This window comes from Halichoeres trimaculatus, unplaced genomic scaffold (assembly GCF_033239565.1).
Source record: "Halichoeres trimaculatus isolate MK-OKI-2021-1 unplaced genomic scaffold, fHalTri1.1 fHalTri1_scaffold_5, whole genome shotgun sequence".
In the NCBI taxonomy this organism is placed as follows: Eukaryota; Metazoa; Chordata; class Actinopteri; order Labriformes; family Labridae; genus Halichoeres; species Halichoeres trimaculatus.
This window is the reverse complement of record NW_027437183.1, coordinates 11,332,395-11,349,991: the sequence shown is the minus strand read 5'-3', so window position 1 is coordinate 11,349,991 and position 17,597 is coordinate 11,332,395. Positions and strand designations below refer to the sequence as shown.

Below are 17,597 nucleotides of genomic sequence, written 5' to 3'. Positions count from 1 at the left end.
GGTTTTACTTCTATCTGTGTGCAAATGAATCTAGAGTTTTATGTTTTTCAGGGGAAAAATGATTAAAACAAAACCTACATAACAACATGTTAAGTCATTGTCGAGCTGACAATTGTAAGAAATCAGATTTGGTAAAAAAAAAAAAAATTAAACATCTGGTTTTAACAGAAACAAAATGATCTCTTTTTACTGTCTGCTCAGTAGCTGCTTCTGAGAAATTTCAACTTATCACATAATTGATATTTTCCATTCTGATTTAAAATTCAAACATTAATTTTTCATCCATGGTGGCTCTAAATTTAACAGTTTCTTTATACCTTTGAAATTGAAGTGGATAGAGTGTCGAACCTTAAGATTTGGTTGCAGTTTTGAAAACTTCATATTGTCTCGACACAGACATTCGTTTTCAGTATTGATGTTTTTCTTTAAATTTACTTTGTGCTCCAGAAATGTCAAAATTTGTGTTTTATTATACTAAAAAAGCTAAAGCAGTAACATAATTAACAATCTAATATAAATGCACATTTGTTGTATCGTGTGTTGCAGCAGGTATGGTTCAGTCCCTTTGTGTTTGTGAAGTTCTCTGAGCTCAGATACTTTCTAAGGAGCTGTGTTGTGGAGAGGCTGTGTTTTTGTACAGACCACCATCCCCACAGGGAGCTGTGTGTGTGTTTGTGTGTGTGTTTGTGAGTGTGTATATGAGAGAGAGCAGGACTGTTTTCTCCTGTTTTAACAGCAGAACCAGGCTGCTGCTCACAGTGACTCTACTGTGCTGAAAGAGTTTCTCTCAAAGATGTGTGTGTGTGTGTGTGTATCTGTGTGTGTGTGTGTCTGTGTGCTCACCGGGAGTTATTTCCACTCGCCTGCTGCATCGAAGACAGGGTGGGGGAAAAAACATGCCTACACAACTCCTGCTTGCTCACAACTCCATGCGCGCTCATTCACGTGTGTGCAAAAAGCCACACACACACACACACACACACACACACACACACACACACACACACACACACACACACACACACACACACACACACACACATACACACACACACAGAGTCTCAGTCCTGAACAATGATATGCAACTGCCCAGGATGTGGATGTCACTTCCTGTGTTTGTGAGAAGTTATTTGGTGTTGCTATGGAAACCAAATGTAATATTAAAAAAATGCTCTCTCCCATTCATCTCTTGACTCTCTTTCTCTCTTGCTCTCTTTCCTCTTTTCCTCTTGCAGAAAAAAGCCAGTCCATAGGAGAGAGCCAGGCCTCGTCCCCGACTCTGGCTGCTGCTGCCAGACTGTCAGCAATGATACACGGTAGAGACCGAGTGTTCGCCAACACTATGCTGGTTGACCAGGTGAGTCGCTCCGAAGATCCAAAACAAAGACGAGTGAAGTAGTGGAAGGATTTACTTCGTGTGATGTAAAATGTTCCTTCACCAGGGCTTTGAGCTGAGTCCTTCTCTTTGCCTCTTTTCTCCTCCAGGTGGGTGACGCTGACATTAAGTACCACTCTCCAGGGGAGGAGGAGGTCAGCCCCGTGTCCCACGTTGGCAGCCCATGCTGGAACTCCTTTTCCATGACTCCAGGTGACTCAGGGACCTGCTCCCAGAACCGGCACACATCTCCTGCTCATAATGGAGAGAGGAGAATCCAAGGTTCTGGCCTGGAGAACCACAGGGAACAGTCCCCTTGCATCTCTCCCTCCTCTCCCTTTGCTTCCTCCCCGTCCTTTCCTTCCTCCCCGCTGGCTTCCCCCTTTCGTTTGTTGGAGGGAGCGCTGAGGCGTCAGACACAGCCCTGCCTGCCAGTTTCTCCTGCATTGAATCGCAGAGGATGCAGCTTTACAGAGGCGAGCCGGGGCCTGAGGTAGGACCTGTATCCAGCAAAAAATTCAAAGTGTTTTTAGAATTTTAAATGTGACAGACTGAAGCTTGTTAAAGTATCTTTTATGTCAAAGTGAGACAAACACCCTCAGCACCATGGCAAACTGGCTTTCTCAAACAAATCAGTGTTGTGTCACATTGTTGATAAGAACTGGAATAATTTGTGTATCTTGTACTGTAACCTAACGTAAGGTATCATCTAGTTAAAGTTTTACTATCAGAAAGTTTTGTGTTTCGTGTGGTGATTTGAGTCCTTGAAGGTGAAGAAAGCAACAGGAAGCCTGGACACAATTGAGCTGTTTGTGTGTTGAAGCTGTTGAACATTCCTTCCAGTTTCCTCCAAGATATTCTCTATGAGCAGTGAAGCCAGCAAAACGCATCACTGTAAATGTCTGATTGCGGCCTGGATCTGTTCATGATGATTGTTTGTAGTGATTCAGAAAATCAAGGTCAGATGTGCTTATCTGTGTTAAAATCTGAAGTTTATTTCAAACAGAGTCCAACTATCTTGTGGCATGTGAGACAAGGATTTAAATCTGGACTCACCCAAATCAAATTACCAGCTGGACACTTTGAGATTCTATTAAATGTGGTTGATTTTAAGACCGCTGTCTTGATTTGTTAACGAAAGGAATCCAACCACGCTGTAACTGCAGAACCCAGCAAAGTCTGTCCACCCAATATCAAAATGCAGACTGAAGTAGACTAAATTTGTGTGTATGTGTCTGTAAACAGCCCTAGTCTTGAGTGTGACAGTGGAGAAGAGGACATACTGGGCCGCTCCTACCCCGTCTCCACACTGAAGCAACAGTCCATCCTTCAGTCCAGCTCAGGAGAAGAGAGGGACTCTTTCGACACCTCGCCGGACCTGAACCGCACACTGTCTGACAGCACGAACAAGTCTACCAAGGTACACAGAGAAATCTAAAAGTTTCTCTTTGCAAATGTCATCTTATGTGTCCCTTACTTCTTCAACTCAAACAGCTACAAAGAAGACTGCCTTCAGAAAAAATGTCTCCCTGTAGGCAAGGTAATCAAAGAAATTTGTTTCAACTTCTGTCTGAGAGACATTCAACACTTTAATCTCAACTCGGCTGTGACTTTTACGGTGACATGATTTGCTGAAAGCACCTTCTCTTTCATCTATTTTCAGTTATTTCTTAGGGTGAAAAATACATCACAAGCAGAAAAAAAGGGTTTAAAACTTAGTTTACAAAGTTAACCCAGAGAAAAAACAGGACAGCAGATGCAGCCTGTTTTTTAGTCAAACACCAGTTCACTCAGTTGTGACACAGAAAAGTTGTGAGGTTTAGTTTGGGTTGGGTTTAGTAGCTCTGTGGCATTCTGCTTCTCTTTGAGTTCTTTGTTCTCAGAATAAAAACTGTGAATCACTCCTAAATCCTCCGTCTGATCTCGTCCCTCTGATTCGGTTTTCTCACACAGAGCACAGAAGAAGCTGAGGTTCGTCTGCGCTCCTACTCTTACTCCTCCCCCAAGGCGAAGCCATCACGGCCGCTGCTAAACCGAGACGCGACCATCTCTGACTTGGCAGAAGGTGGGTGAACTTTGACCCTTCTTGCCCTTTGACCTTTCTGTTCCAGGAGCCAGCTGAATGGACACATGTCTGACAGAGGGAGGACCAGACAGGTGTCATATTCCAGCTCAAACCTTGATAAAGTGTATTTGTGCTTAAAGTCAGCTGTGTGTTTGCAGCTCTAAGGCCATGATCTGTCTTGTGTAGATGGTGCATTCAGCAGCAGCGGTCGTTCTCTACTTCAAGCTTTATCTCTCTCTAAATCCCTGTCACGTCTCAACCAAGTTAGTAAGTACAAGAACAGAGTCGAGATGAAATGCTGCTGGCTGGCTGGGGAATGAATTAAAGTTTGCTTTTTTGCTCCCTCTGGTTAACCATGATGGAATACAGTGATGATAATCAAATTCTGTATAATTAGAAAGCTTCTTTGGTGTATTCAAACTGGTGTGAATTGAAAGTAAAAAAAAGAAAAAAAGGGTTAAAAATCTCTGGGAAAAGGCGAAAACAATCATTTTGCTCTTTCTTTGGCAGTGAAATGAAGTTCTCAGATAATAATGTTATGGTCCAATAGGAGATCTCACTGTGGCCCAGATTTTACTGCTCTAATATCTGTGTTTTGCTCTTGGTGGTAAGTGCAGCACTCATAATATGCAAAGCTTAAACCACTGTCTCAGAGGAGGAGATAATTACTATTGTGTCGAATCGCTGGGAGATCAGGAGCAGAGTTTCTCCAAAGCTTTATGTCATCACTTTGTTTTGTTTTCAGTAACAAAACAATAGTCACCCAAACTCAACTCCTCACAGATTTATATATAATGGCTGACAAGGAGCAATCTGCACGGTTGAGATTGTGTACTTTAATATCCACAGGCTTTGGAAAATGCTCTGCTTTACTCTTGTAGAAGATCTAAAGGAGGACTGGTTTCTCCCCTCAGGGTTCTGTTTTGCTTCCACTTGAGTGCATACTTTGTTTCCCTCTTGGTCTTGGTTTTGATTTTCCATCTTTGGTGTCTTCTGGTTTTTCAAAGCAGAGCTCTCATGCTTTGTTTGTTCTTTCTCTGTAGGGGTTTGCTGGATCTCGAGTCTTTCAGGGGTTCTTTAATTTGTTTCTAACTTAATTTTGATTACGGATGGAAGGTTTTTCAACCCCTTCAGCTGATACACTTAAAATCTTTCATTTGCTTGACTTGTTACACTGATTTACTTGTTCTCCTGTTGTTGTTTTACCTTACAGAGCAGAGAGCATTCAGCCTGACTGAGACTCCCAAAGAAAAGAGGTAAAACGAATGTTTGTTTCATGAGCTCTGGAGCTACACCCTCATCTGTTCTCAGCATCCGCTGCTCATCTGTTCTTCCCATTTTAGGCTTCACTGTTGACCTGTGGTTTCAGAATGACTTAGAGAAGCTTACATGTGTATGTGTGCATTTGCATGTGTATCCTCAGTATTAAAGCTGTGGTCAGAGTGTGCAGGATGTGACATACTTCCTGTTGAAAGACCAGGGGTCAGAATACGCTCTGATTGCAACCTCAAAATAAACCCTGAGTAAACAGTAAACCTCCAGGCTTTCCTGGACTCCTGACCTCAAAAACATTTTGTTGAATTGAAGACCACATGAGTAATACTGAGTTTATTGTATGGACATATTGTTGTATTCATTCTGAATACAGATTATACCAGGTATGCTGACGTAACATGTGCTTTATGATGTTGTCATGTAACAAAATGACACAAGCCATTTTCATCCTGTAACTTATGCCATCTCACTGCCTCACACATTTTTAATGCACTAACATTGTAAGTGAACATCTGTGGCTAACAGAAAAAAACATGACAGGCGATGACTCATGATAGTGGATCGTAGGGAAGTTGTATTAGAGTAGATGATAGTAATCGCAAAGATCAGCCATATTTGTTTCTTAAAAACTCAACGTCTATTTAACAATCATAGGTGTAGCCTATGCCTTGTGCATTAGCTTATCTGGTGGTGTACTAAAACATCCATGTCACTTTTAACAAGTCAAATCTGCAGCTTCGAAGCCTTGAAAAAGCAGAGACCTGTGTATAATCGGGTGCCACACTTGCCGCCGAAACAGAACGTCCTTGTCTGAGGTGTGTCATATCTACGCAGGGTTTTGGGTTTCCGTAAGCGGGCCCAGTCAGCAGAGGAGGAGAGCAGCGCTTCACTCCAACATCTCACCCTCACAGAGTTCCTCAAAGAGTATGTTTTCACCCACATGGCCTCATAGCCATGCATGCGTGGCTTCACCCATTCTAACCCCTCGTCGTAAAACCATTTCCCGACTTATCCATTAACCACATGGAGACTCTGCAGCTGTATTTGTCGAGTCCTCAGAAGTAGATTGTATTAACATCTCTTCATCAGGTTGCAGTGTGGGTTTGATGGGATTTTGCATGTTTGTGTTTATGTTCTGTCATCGTTGCCTTGCAGACAGAATGTCCAGTGTTACTAGCATAAGTAGCTGTCGGTTGTTGACACATTATTAATTGCGTCTTGTCAAGGTCATACTATGAATAGCATCCACTTGAGTCCATAGTGACTTCCAAGCATGCCAAGCATGTTGTTAAGAGTAATAGTCTGTAGACCAGGGGTCCTGGAAGACTGTCTGGACATTCTTACAATCCAGCATGACTCTGATGATTTGGCTCTGCTGTATGAATAATGTAAAATACTGAAAACTGTCAGAGAGAGTGTGCATGTTGGGCCTGATTCCTCCAGTCTTCCACAGGCCAAATGATGTAGGAAATATTCACCATTGCTAACTGATATGTCCATGTTGAAACAGGATTGAGGATGAGGAGTGGGATAAATACATAATCCCGTCAAAAGTTGAGTCAGAGAAGTACAAAGTCAGCCGCACCTTCAGCTTCCTCAAGAACAGGATGTCCAGCACTCGCAACAAAACCAAGGTGAGACGACTCAAAAGTTCAGGTTACTCCTTGTTAAGATGAGTGTAAAACATGACAAAGAAATGCCTGCAGCTCAGTGTTATAAAAAAGAAAAAGTCAGAGCTGAAGACCTCACACTAAAAGGTTTATCACCTCTCAGACGGGCCAGGTCAGAATTCCTGCGAGGGGGAACCTTTGTCTCAGAGCGCTGCCTTTATTTGGGGAGGGAAAAAATTCCCTCTCCTGGGGACTTAGCAACACGACCTGGTTAAAATATCCTCTTACATAATAAGTTGACCGCCTCCGCACGACGTGAGGAACCAAAACACATTCCATAGTATATTCTCAATCTAAACACATGTTAAAGAACGTGTTTTCATGTGTGTTCAGACACGCGATGCTCATGAACCGTGTAAAAACAAACACGCACTCTTAGACTTCCCTGTAAAGTTTAATAAGAAAATAAACACTGAACTATCACACACATACACAGAGGAATCCCCCTAATGCCCCCCTGAGGATAAAGCACGGCAACAGCAGCCTGTCCCCTTGGACCTTAGCAAAGTAAACAGAAAGGCTCCCTCTGAGGCCCCTTTATTTCAACTTAACTCCACTTCAACAGGTGTGTTTCTACTCAATGTATGTGTCCTCCTACTGATATCTCTACTTTGGTGGCTTTCATGATACTGTGGCATTAACTGCTAGATGACAAAAGTTGGGACCTGCGTTTTCAGGTGAAGGGGAAAGAAGTCAAAGAGGCAAAGGAGAAGTCAGGAGCTGCTAATGGACACCAGTTTGTGCCCGTGTCTCCATCTGGTCCCGCTCTCTGTGTGGCCTGTGATAGGTCTGTTTCTGGGAAAGAGCTGTTGCAGTGCTCCTGTAAGTACTATACTGTCAGTGCTGTTGTTATTTTACGTGTGTGGTGGCTCAACTGTTTAGGGTTTGTGTAAATCTTGTTGCACGTGTTGCCTTGATGTTTTGTTTAGCAGTAGACATAAGGTCGCTTTTCTTCCTCCCACAAAGCCAGCATGAACCGCGCACAGCAGGCCAGTTTGACAGCCATCTGGACTCTGGATCCAGAGATGTTGTAATTGTGTTTATTATCAGTTAAGTGATGAAGTTAACTGAGAATTCATGTTTCTTTGTCTGCAGACTGTTTCCTGAACATACATAAAAACTGTCGAGAGTCTGTTGCAGCTTGTGGAAAGGTAAAAACAAACATCACGCACATTATTTAATCTCTAAGCAAAAAGCATGAAAAATGAATAAATTCAGTAACAGTTTAATGAGAGATTCCATTTTAAACGACTTTACAAACAGTCTAAACCAGCTGTTTGTGATGAAGAAGTTGTATCTGGGACTACTTTGTGTTTGATGTGTTTCTCATTACGCCTTGGATTACAACCAGATGCTCACATTCTGTTGTGATTTTAGGATATTTACAAGAGTGTCGACTGTTAAACATTGCACGGTTTCATAAGTCAAACAATCTCTGTAAAGAGGTAGTACTGCTTAAAAACTAATCTACAGGTTTACTCCTTGTAGGTAGAAATGCTTAATCTGTGAAGAAATACTCAAAACCTGATATTATCCTGTTTTTTACACACATATAAGTTTATGTCAGTGAATTCCACTGAAACAGATTTTATTTGAGATGCAAAACTCATGCATTCCCTTTCACATACAGTTTTTGCCGTGCTAATCCTTTAGAAAAATCCCACTCTGGAGGCTGTTAACAAAAGTTTGTGTTTTAGGGCGGCTGAAACGCTGTTTCCACGTAAACGCAAGGCTGAAACGCAACAAAACTTTTGCGTTTCACCCTAAAACCGTTGTCGTGTAAACGGCCCCTCAAATTGTTCCTTCGTAACCACTAGGTTGTCCTTTCACAGATGATAAAGGGCCTTGGAACCAGAAATACAGTCCCCAATCCGCAACCTACAGACACGTCACACTCAAGTCTGCAGGCAAACGATGTCAACTTGGTCTGCTGAGTGAACATTAACAGAGCTGTCTTCAGTCCTCCTATTGTTTGAATAATTGCTAGTTACGCATTGAGCAGGTTGAGTAGTTATATGCCAGTTTAACCAGACACAATGGACAACTCGATCTGCAGCTTCACCTGAATTGTCTAGATAATAATACTGACAAACCACAACACACACTGAGCTGCCAGATTTTTTTTAAGTTTTGATGTTTTAGCCTCTTTAGCGCTGACATATGAGGAGTGGATGCAATCAGAGAAAAGGGTACAAAAACACCACTGTTGACACTGACCACATTTTTTTGTATCAACAGCTACTATTTTTTTCCAAAACCGACACTGTACGGTATTTTCAGCACTCATCATCCTTGATACAACATCTCCCATCGGTATCAATTTTTCCACATCTGACCAATCATCAGCAAAGAGGGAAGGGGTTTCTGAAATTAACTCAAACAGAGGAGATACAAACAACACTCATTTTTCCAGGGTATCATCTCATTAGTCTGCAGTAGATTTTTGTTTTTGTTTTCTGCCTGAAATTCGATCAAAAATAGGTATTATGAATCAAAAAGAGTGTTTCAGAACAGATTTAGTGTAAAATGACCATCAGTGGACACAGGCCTTTAGTACTCAGTCTCTTAAATGAAACTCTGAAATCACTCATGTTTACCTGTACCCCAGCTACACCTGAACCACGTAAGCCCCTTACTCAGTAGTCTGAATTCAGACAGCTTAAATATCACATTTCCAGTGTGTCGGGAAACTTTTTATGTAATGTGAGGAAAGTTCTCGTAGTGTGAAGAGTGGTGTGTGCCAGCATCTTCTGCAGTGCAAATCCTGCTTTTATTGCAGGTCACTCTCCCAATCCCTCCCTCTGTTTCCTGTTGCTCTCTACTGCACTGTGTAATAAAGGTGACAATATGCCAAAACTACAAAATAAATAAGCTACTGAAGTATGGAATGACTGACTGGAGTAAAATAGGAGGAGTAAGTTCCCAAACTTGTTTACAAATGGCCTCGTGAGACGTGTTGAACATCATAAATCGATGTTGAGTAGAACAAGAGAGTCCCTTTGAAGTTTGTATTTTGGCTTGAATTATTGAGCACTGACTGTAGGTTTTATTCCAAGCATAATAATTTGATTTTGAAGTAAGAACGCTCTGATTTGCAGCTGTTGATTCTAATATTGTTATGTCTGTTCTCAGAAGCCGCAGGAGAGGAATGCAGTGCTGATGAAAAGCAAGACTTTGTCTCTCCCACTGAGTGAGTCAGAAATTACTACAGGTCTCCCCTCCTGCCGTGTCCTCCTCCTTATCTCTGATTAATTAACTTGTTACCTGTCCTCCCCTGTCTGTTCTCCTGTAGAAGATCAAGAGAGACACTGCATCTTACCCTCACTTCTTCTCTGCCATGTTTTTCTTTCCCCGGTTAAAAAGTTAAATTTTAATCTGTCTCAGTGGGGGATCTGGCCTGGATTGTGTTTATGAGTGTGGTTGTGCATGAGTGAAAATCCTGAGTGTTTTTCTTGCTTTTTTGCATTTTTTTTGTTGTAAAATTCTGTGCCTTAGCGGGCCGTTTGATGTCCGATACTGGTGTCAAAGTCAAACACAACCAGCTTTAAACACTACATCATATCGTTACAAGTGTAGGCCACACGCCCAGCGAAACACTGGAAAATAACAAACCAGACCTCCTCACAGACTTATAATCCAGTTAATGTTACATCCAGTGACTACATAAAGGAATAAACAAGGCTTTTCAACACAAAACAGACATTTGAAGTATTTGTTTGAAGGGTGGGAACGATGCCAAGGAGTGACCTAATCCTTTTCTACTCTTTGTCCCGATACCTCCTTCAGACTCGGGGAAAGACAACTCTCCAACCTCCATTTTCTCCTCTTCCTCCTCACTCCCCACGATGACCAAAGAGAAGAAAGAAAACACCAGCCCCCTCTCCAAAAGCCTCTCCATCTCTATCGACAGCAGGTAGCATATTTCACCACCAATTTATCACTCAACTGTTACACCCAAGTGATGATCGTCCACAACAAGACGTAAAGCACAGCTGGCCAAAAATAATAAATCTGTATTTTTGTGATTTTTTCATGAATACAAAATAAGGACTACCATGACTATGTTAAAAAAAAATTTGTTTATTTTTTGTCTTTAGACGGCTGAGTGATTCAGCAGCTGTAGACATTGAGAGCAGTGTGGCAGCCTGTACCAACAGCTCGCTGTCTGATGAGGGAACACCGGTCACAGCTACACCTCCCTCAGCCGAGCCTCAGATCATTTCACAGGGTGAGAAAGAAAAGTTTGTTATCTATAAAACCCATAACACTGGAAAATTAACATTGAGTTAACTGTGAGTTAGAGTTAAGGAGGCATTGTTTTTTTTTTTTTTTTTATTGCTGTAGATGCTGTTGATGCTTCACTACTGAGCGACCTATCAGCTGACCTGCTGGGACTTGAGGTGGAGTCGTGGAGTTTGGCAGTCAGCAAGGAGTTTTGCCGGCAACATGACAGGCGAACCATCAAACGACAGGATGTCATTTATGGTGGGAAGATTCTTCTAAATGTATAAAAGTGCCTATGATACATACTTTGTGTTTGTTACAGAAATCAGATCTTAGCAGTTGAGGAAAACAGAGGATGGAGCCACAGAATCAGGCTTAAAAAAAAAGTTTGAGTACAGTTTAAGTACAGATTTGTCATGGATCCTTGTTTATTTGGGTCGTTTTCTGTGCAGGAATGAAATAAATCAAATCAAATCAAACCTAAATAACTCTTACTTACTTAACAGTTACTTAAACTTAATACATAAATTCCCTTTATGAAAGATTCAAGAGAAAGTGTTGCGGTTGTGAAGCCACTTTTAACCCTTGTGATTCAGCCAAACATTGGTTAACATGCTCATCCACTCTCATTGCCCCCTCACAGAGCTCATGCAGACAGAGCTTCACCACATCCAGACCCTGACCGTCATGTCGGAGGTGTTCAGGAGAGGCATGCTGGAGGAGCTGCAGCTGGACCTGGACTGTGTGGCCCGCATCTTCCCCTGTTTGGACCCCCTGTTGCTCTTTCACAGGAACCTCTTTAGTGCTCTGCAGGAGCGCAGGCAGGCTACAACCCAACCTGAGAACCCCAGAAATTACCTCATCCATCGGATTGGAGACGTGCTGCTCCAGCAGGTTAGTGAAGACAGATTAAAGCCAGTACAGTCACAGAGAGATGTCTCACACACAGATAACACACCCATAACTTATCTCTTGTGGCCACTTTCTCAGTTCTCTGATGAAAACGCAGAGAAGATGAAGCAGGTGTACGGAGAGTTCTGTAGCCATCACACGGAGGCTGTCGGTGTCTTCAAAGAGCTGCAGCAACAAAACAAAAAACTCCAAAACTTTGTGAAAGTAAGGTCTTTTTTCTTATCTCGTCCTGTTTTTAAAAAACTGCTTCACACTTAATTTGTGTTTACCCTTTGGCTCACAGCAACAGAGCAATAACTCTCTGGTGAGACGAAGAGAGGTGCCAGAATTCATCCTGCTGGTCACGCAGCGCATCACCAAGTACCCAGTGCTGCTTGAGAGGATATTACTGTACACTCAGGGTATGTTCCCTCCATATTATAACAAAGATTATATAAATTTATTCTTGTATCACTTATCAAGTACAAACATTACATAACAACACATTATATAACAGTAAACCCTGAATGTGTGAACAAAGTAGGCGGGTTTAAGGGATAAAAGAAAAATAACTTCACACTGATTAAACATCTTGGAAAAAACAAAGAGATCATAAGAAAGCATCTACATCGAAATAGGTCTTTAAAATGTATTTATAAGAATATGCCTATAAAAGAACTTTAATATATGCAAATCTTATGGCAGCTTTATATTTTGAAGGGATAAGGAACATTTACTTATATTCTTGCCATTTTGTGTTGGATGACTTTGCTGTTTTTAAAAAGCCTGCTTGAATCAATGGTGCTTTTTACGGCTTAAGCTAATTAGCAGTCAACAGACAATCTGTGTAAAAGTGCTTAGTAGGCAAAGAGCTGACATGTGCTTAACACTTCTGTCTTGATCAAACACCAAAATTCAAAATGGTCAAATTTACTTTTACTTTCTGTGACGGAAAAATACTATATTGTAAAATGTATAATATTATTCTAATGTGGCTTTTCCATAACCCCCGCCCCCCGCAGAGGGAAGTCAGGAGCACTCTGACCTGACAAGTGCCCTGGCACAGATCCGAGACATAATCGCTGCAGTGGACCTGACTGTAAATAAGTATGAGAGGTGTCAGGAGCTGCAGGAAGTGCTGGCCCGGCTGGAGAACAAGAGCTTTGCCAAGCTAAAGAACGGCAAAGTTTTCCGCAAACAGGACCTGCTCCGAAAACACAGGGAACTGCAGCATAAAGGGCTCGTCTACTGGAAGACTGCCACAGGGCGTCTAAAAGGTGTGAATAAAATCATCCCTCCAACTGAAGATAGTGAAATAAGCAAACAGCAAGTGTGAATAACTTACTTCTCTTTCTCTTTCTCTTTCTTTTTCAGATACTTTGGCTCTTCTGCTCACAGATGTTCTTGTGTTCCTTCAAGAGAAAGATCAGCGGTTTATGTTTGCTGCTGTGGTAAGACAGACTCAACCTGAGGCACACCTTTGGATCAGTGATGTCCAGCTGTCTGTTTCTTCCTGTCTTTTAACTCATCTCTGTGGATTTTGTCTGTTTTCACAGGACCAGAAGCCTCCTGTGATTCCTCTGCAGAAGCTCATTGTTCGAGAAGTGGCCAATGAGGAGAGAGGGATGTTTCTTATCTCCGCGTCCTCTGTGGGACCAGAGATGTACGAAGTTCACACCACCACCAAAGACGAGAGGAACGCTTGGATGAGACAAATACGACAAGCTGTAGAGAGGTGTTTTTTTTAAATCTGTGTGCACGAGTTTGAGCCTGGTTAATGTGTGTTAGAGTATGCGTGTGTGCATAAGTGTGTATGTTTGTGTTACTCATTCTCTAACCTACTGATCTACCTGGCAGTTGTCCTGAGGAAGAGGAAGAGGAGGAAAGAACTGCTGAATCAGAAGAGGCCAGGCGAGCAGCGGAAGTGAGAACTCAGAAGATCACCAAGTTCCAAGGTAAGAAAACATGAATGTGCCTGAATGAAAACAGAGTCCGTCCCCACATCACACATCTCTCTGAGACAGAGACAGAAACAACACGCAGTCCTCATCTTTGTGTTTCTGCAGAGACTCTTCTGGGTCAGGATCAGCAAATCTGCAACAGCCTGGAGGAGAAGTTACAGCTTTATGCTGAGCTGACAGAGTTAACCCTACGATCACCAGAAGCTGTACCACATCGCCATCTGCTGGTGCAACCAGAAACTGACAGTGAGACTCCAAGACAGGCCTCAGCCTTGCTCACTGCTGCGCTTAGAGAAGGTACGCTTTAAAATAAAACTGTTTCTGTGACCAAACATCATAAAGATTTACAAGATAGAGTGATACTTGTCTGACAGGCTTTTCAGTTATTACAAACTTAAAACTTCTCAGAGGTGAATTAAGAAATGAGTCTTTAAGGGAGCAGATCTGTCCTTGTGAAAAGCCTTAATAAGATTTATTTACAGTTTTCTGCCTTTTTTACACAAAAGCCTAAGTGAAACAACCCTCTTAGCCTGTTGCAAGAGAGGAAAGCCCTTTATTTACTCTTTCAAGCAAGTTCTATGAGTTTCTTAACCCTGAGGCAGATAGCCAAATGCAAACATTGTTTAAGGATAACAGAGATCATCAGAACTTCCTTTACAGTCTCCCTTATTCTCCTGTTAGTCTATATTAACCCGGAGCAGCAAAAGCACATCTGTAGTTGAAAACATTTCTGAATCTTTCCATATGTGAAGTGAAACCTGTGTGGAGCCCTGTGACACACTCATCCAACTCATTACCTACCAGACCCCCCAAAAAATTGTTACTGCACAAAAAGTATTGGAGGGGTAGAATGATTTGCATTATAATTGTTTTTATCCATGCGTTCTTTTATTTCTATTGTACTTTTATGTTTTACATCCATACATATATTGGGACAATGCAGGTCAGTTGGATAATTCTTCAGAGTAATTCTTCAGTTCTTCATTTAATGAGCTGTGGCTGTAAGTGTAGATACTGCAGACACTGAAACAGTGTCTACAGTATCTACACTTCACAGTTTCAACTTGTTAACTGACTTCACACTCTGTATCACTCTGAAAACTTGATGTGGTATTCATGACACCAGTGATTAATAAGTGGCTTGTGACTGTATAACCATGATAATGTCATTAACACAATTTTCATCATCAACACAAACAGTCCCATGAGACTTGGCTCAATATTTTTTGACCAAAGGTTGATAACCGCTCACTTCTGGGTTGATGCAATAATAAATGTGTGTTTTTCAATTGAGAGGAACTTCCTGCATATGATATTAGGTTACCCACATTATCTCTTGATGTTGTCTTCTTCCGCAGCGGAGAACCTGATCACCTTTTTGCTGGCTCGTGATGGTTTGTCCGTGCAAAGTCAGAACTCACCTGTGCGGGGATCAGAGGGTTGCAGCTACAACAGCCATGGCAGCAGCATCCAGGAGTCTCCGTCTGAACGTGAGTCATTGCTTTCAATGTGACTTACATATGCAAACTACAGTTACCACCAGTCACTCAGTCATAGATTGTTCTCCTGTGTTGCCTCAGCGGATTATCTGAGCACGCTCAGTATGAGCTCCACCTCTCTTGGATCAGAGAGCGAGCTGACGGGGATGGACAGTGCATTGTGGAGCTCTGGTGCCGAGCTGAGGAGAGGGGACAACAAAGGGACACTGTTGAAGGTTCAAACACATGAAATCCTCATTAGCAGCGTTTGGTTATACAACAAATCTGCATTAGTGTGTCTCTGTAATAACACTGATTTCCTCAGGTGGCGGAGAGTGTCCAAAGTCTGACTCAGCTCCTCTACAGTCTACAGGTAGGAACCTTTCTGTGATCGGATGCGTTAGTGCTGGACATTGTGACAGAGTTTTTTTTTAATATAAAATGTTGATACTTTGATTATATGACTTTGTCTTTAATGTGATCTGAAATTGCTAAAAACGAAAATCTTCAAAAAGGGCTCAAAACGATTTAGATTCAATTAGATAGATACCCACTGATCAACAGACAGCCTGAATAAACAGCAATGATACTACAGAGGGATGTGTGATCAGGTGTCTCCTCCTGGTGTTGGCAGGCTGCGGTGACCCTCCAGGACAGCTGCTATGAAGTCCAAAAACTCCTTCTCCAGGACGGAGACAAACCTCAGCTTCGAACCCTCACCTCCCTCCAAAGCAGTGTGGTAAAAGATGTATTTTCATACAGAGCGTGAGAATCTAAAGGGAGTGTGCTTACAAATCTACTCCCTTTTGTAAAATAATAGAATGCTAGACCTAACATCTTTTGTACTCCAGGAGCTGGAGAAGCAAAGGAGTTTTGATAAGAAGAAAGACGAGGTAGAAAAGAAGGTTTCAGAGAGGAAGAAAGAGGAGGTGGATGAGGTGCAGAAACTCCATGTGAAGCTGAAACAGGAGCAACAACGCTGGGACAAAGAGTGTCTGGTCAGAGAGAAACAACAAGTGAGTGTGATGAAGATGTTTCTGCTAAGAGGTGATTTATTGTTCACCATGAATCCATCCATCTTTTTTTTTTTTATCTTTGCCAGTTTCAGGCTGCTTTAATCAGAAATCAAAGTTTGCATGTCAGAGGTAACAAGTTGAAAACAGCTGTTTTGAAATGAATACTGCTGTAGAAATCAGTAGAAATGGTCATTGTGTGTGGTTGAGAATTAAGCCAAGCTTGTCAAGCATCTGTACATCCTTTGACCTTAAACTGGCCCCTCTGTTATCCGATTCTTGTAGATTGTAGATACCAACAGAACTTCCTGAGCACTGGGGTCAAGATATTATTTTTGTGGTGAAATGGTGTAACTTCCCTTTTCCTCAGAATGTGGGCGTGAGTTTCTGCTTGAACATGAAACTAACTGGTTTCTGAATCTTTACAACTTATTTCAGGAACTCATAAGTCTTTAAAATTCAACATGTCTTTGAGGTGAATTCTCATATTTTTTAGGAGGGTTTATCTGAGTCATTGCTTATCCGACACCTGTGAAAATAACGTGAATTAGCAAAGAGGCCTTTTACTGAGAGGTCTTTTTGTTTTCTCTTACTTTGGAGGTTAGTTATATAAGTATCACCATATATATGTTACAACAACCAAATCCCCACTTCTCGTTTACATGGTATGTTAATGTCTCCAGAGTGAGCAGGAGAGCGTGCTGGAGCAGCGGGAGCAGCAGTGTCTCCTGGAGGCTGAGCGTCTGCGGTGTGAGCGTGAGGAGCTGGACGCTCAGTTGCAGGAGTATCAGCAAAATCTGGAGCGGCTGAGGGAAGGTCAGAGGAGCGTAGAGAGGGAGAAGGAGAAGATTGAAGCTCAGCAGAGACTACTGCAGAGCTGGAGACACAACCGGCAGAGCAGCCTGCCTGTCACCATACCGCTGGATGGCTACAAGGTGAGATTGAATGGGAGGTGGAGGATCAGTAAAGCAAGTTTTTTCAGAAAACTTAAAAAACTGAGGTGTATGTCTAAAGGAGTTGATTTTGGCAAAAAAAAAAAAAACATTTTAGTCAAAAATAATAATAGTTGTAGAAATAATAATACATTTATTTATAGAGCACTTTTCAAAAACTCAAGGATCAAGAACAAGATTAAAAACAGATACAAATAAACAAAAAAAATGTGAAATAACAGTGAAATTCTTGCATAGAAGAAAAACGAGACAAAAGCAGTTAAAAAGTGCATAGAAAAAGCAAGATCCAGAGATTGTGACTAAACTAGACTAAAGTTGTTGGAAAAGGCGGGTTTTTAATTTAGTCTTAAAGGCGTTAGGGTCAGCAGTGTCACAGATGTGTTGAGGGAGTGATTGACAGAGAAGGCTCTGCCCTTCTTGGTTTGGTACTTGGTCCCAGGGACGATTAAGAGGTTTGTGACTGAGAAGCGGAGGATTCAGGAAGGGGTGTAGGGGTGGAGCATGTCTGCAAGGTGAGAGGGGGCCTGGTTGTGGAGTGCTTTATGGGTCAGTAGGAGGATTTTGAATTTGATGTGAGAGGGGATAGGGAGCCAGTGGAGGTTCTGAAGAATGGGGGTGATTAGGGGTGCACCGATCACAATTTTCTGGCTGATTGCTGATCTTTAAAAAGCCTGACCAATTTTTATTTTTTA

At 41.9% G+C, this 17,597-nt stretch overlaps 1 protein-coding gene across 6 annotated transcripts in view; it reads left to right on the top strand.

The window, feature by feature from the left end:
• LOC141790284 (rho guanine nucleotide exchange factor 28-like) overlaps window positions 1-17,597 on the top strand; it is a 42,953-nt gene that overhangs the window by 22,781 nt on the left and 2,575 nt on the right. For 4 of the 6 annotated variants that reach the window (XM_074670047.1, XM_074670046.1, XM_074670050.1 and 1 more), the window contains 27 exons: window positions 1,236-1,357; window positions 1,486-1,868; window positions 2,621-2,795; window positions 3,329-3,440; window positions 4,654-4,696; window positions 5,550-5,639; window positions 6,226-6,349; window positions 7,063-7,207; window positions 7,481-7,536; window positions 9,518-9,575; window positions 10,172-10,298; window positions 10,483-10,613; window positions 10,730-10,870; window positions 11,253-11,503; window positions 11,600-11,725; window positions 11,805-11,922; window positions 12,523-12,777; window positions 12,875-12,951; window positions 13,057-13,235; window positions 13,358-13,455; window positions 13,567-13,758; window positions 14,820-14,951; window positions 15,042-15,175; window positions 15,265-15,312; window positions 15,574-15,678; window positions 15,791-15,955; window positions 16,636-16,887. In XM_074670047.1, coding sequence (XP_074526148.1) covers window positions 1,236-1,357; window positions 1,486-1,868; window positions 2,621-2,795; window positions 3,329-3,440; window positions 4,654-4,696; window positions 5,550-5,639; window positions 6,226-6,349; window positions 7,063-7,207; window positions 7,481-7,536; window positions 9,518-9,575; window positions 10,172-10,298; window positions 10,483-10,613; window positions 10,730-10,870; window positions 11,253-11,503; window positions 11,600-11,725; window positions 11,805-11,922; window positions 12,523-12,777; window positions 12,875-12,951; window positions 13,057-13,235; window positions 13,358-13,455; window positions 13,567-13,758; window positions 14,820-14,951; window positions 15,042-15,175; window positions 15,265-15,312; window positions 15,574-15,678; window positions 15,791-15,955; window positions 16,636-16,887 — 3,839 coding nt within the window. The remainder of the gene's footprint in view (window positions 1-1,235; window positions 1,358-1,485; window positions 1,869-2,620; window positions 2,796-3,328; window positions 3,441-4,653; window positions 4,697-5,549; window positions 5,640-6,225; window positions 6,350-7,062; window positions 7,208-7,480; window positions 7,537-9,517; window positions 9,576-10,171; window positions 10,299-10,482; window positions 10,614-10,729; window positions 10,871-11,252; window positions 11,504-11,599; window positions 11,726-11,804; window positions 11,923-12,522; window positions 12,778-12,874; window positions 12,952-13,056; window positions 13,236-13,357; window positions 13,456-13,566; window positions 13,759-14,819; window positions 14,952-15,041; window positions 15,176-15,264; window positions 15,313-15,573; window positions 15,679-15,790; window positions 15,956-16,635; window positions 16,888-17,597) is intronic. The other 2 variants (XM_074670048.1, XM_074670051.1) reach the window with 1 other exon arrangement.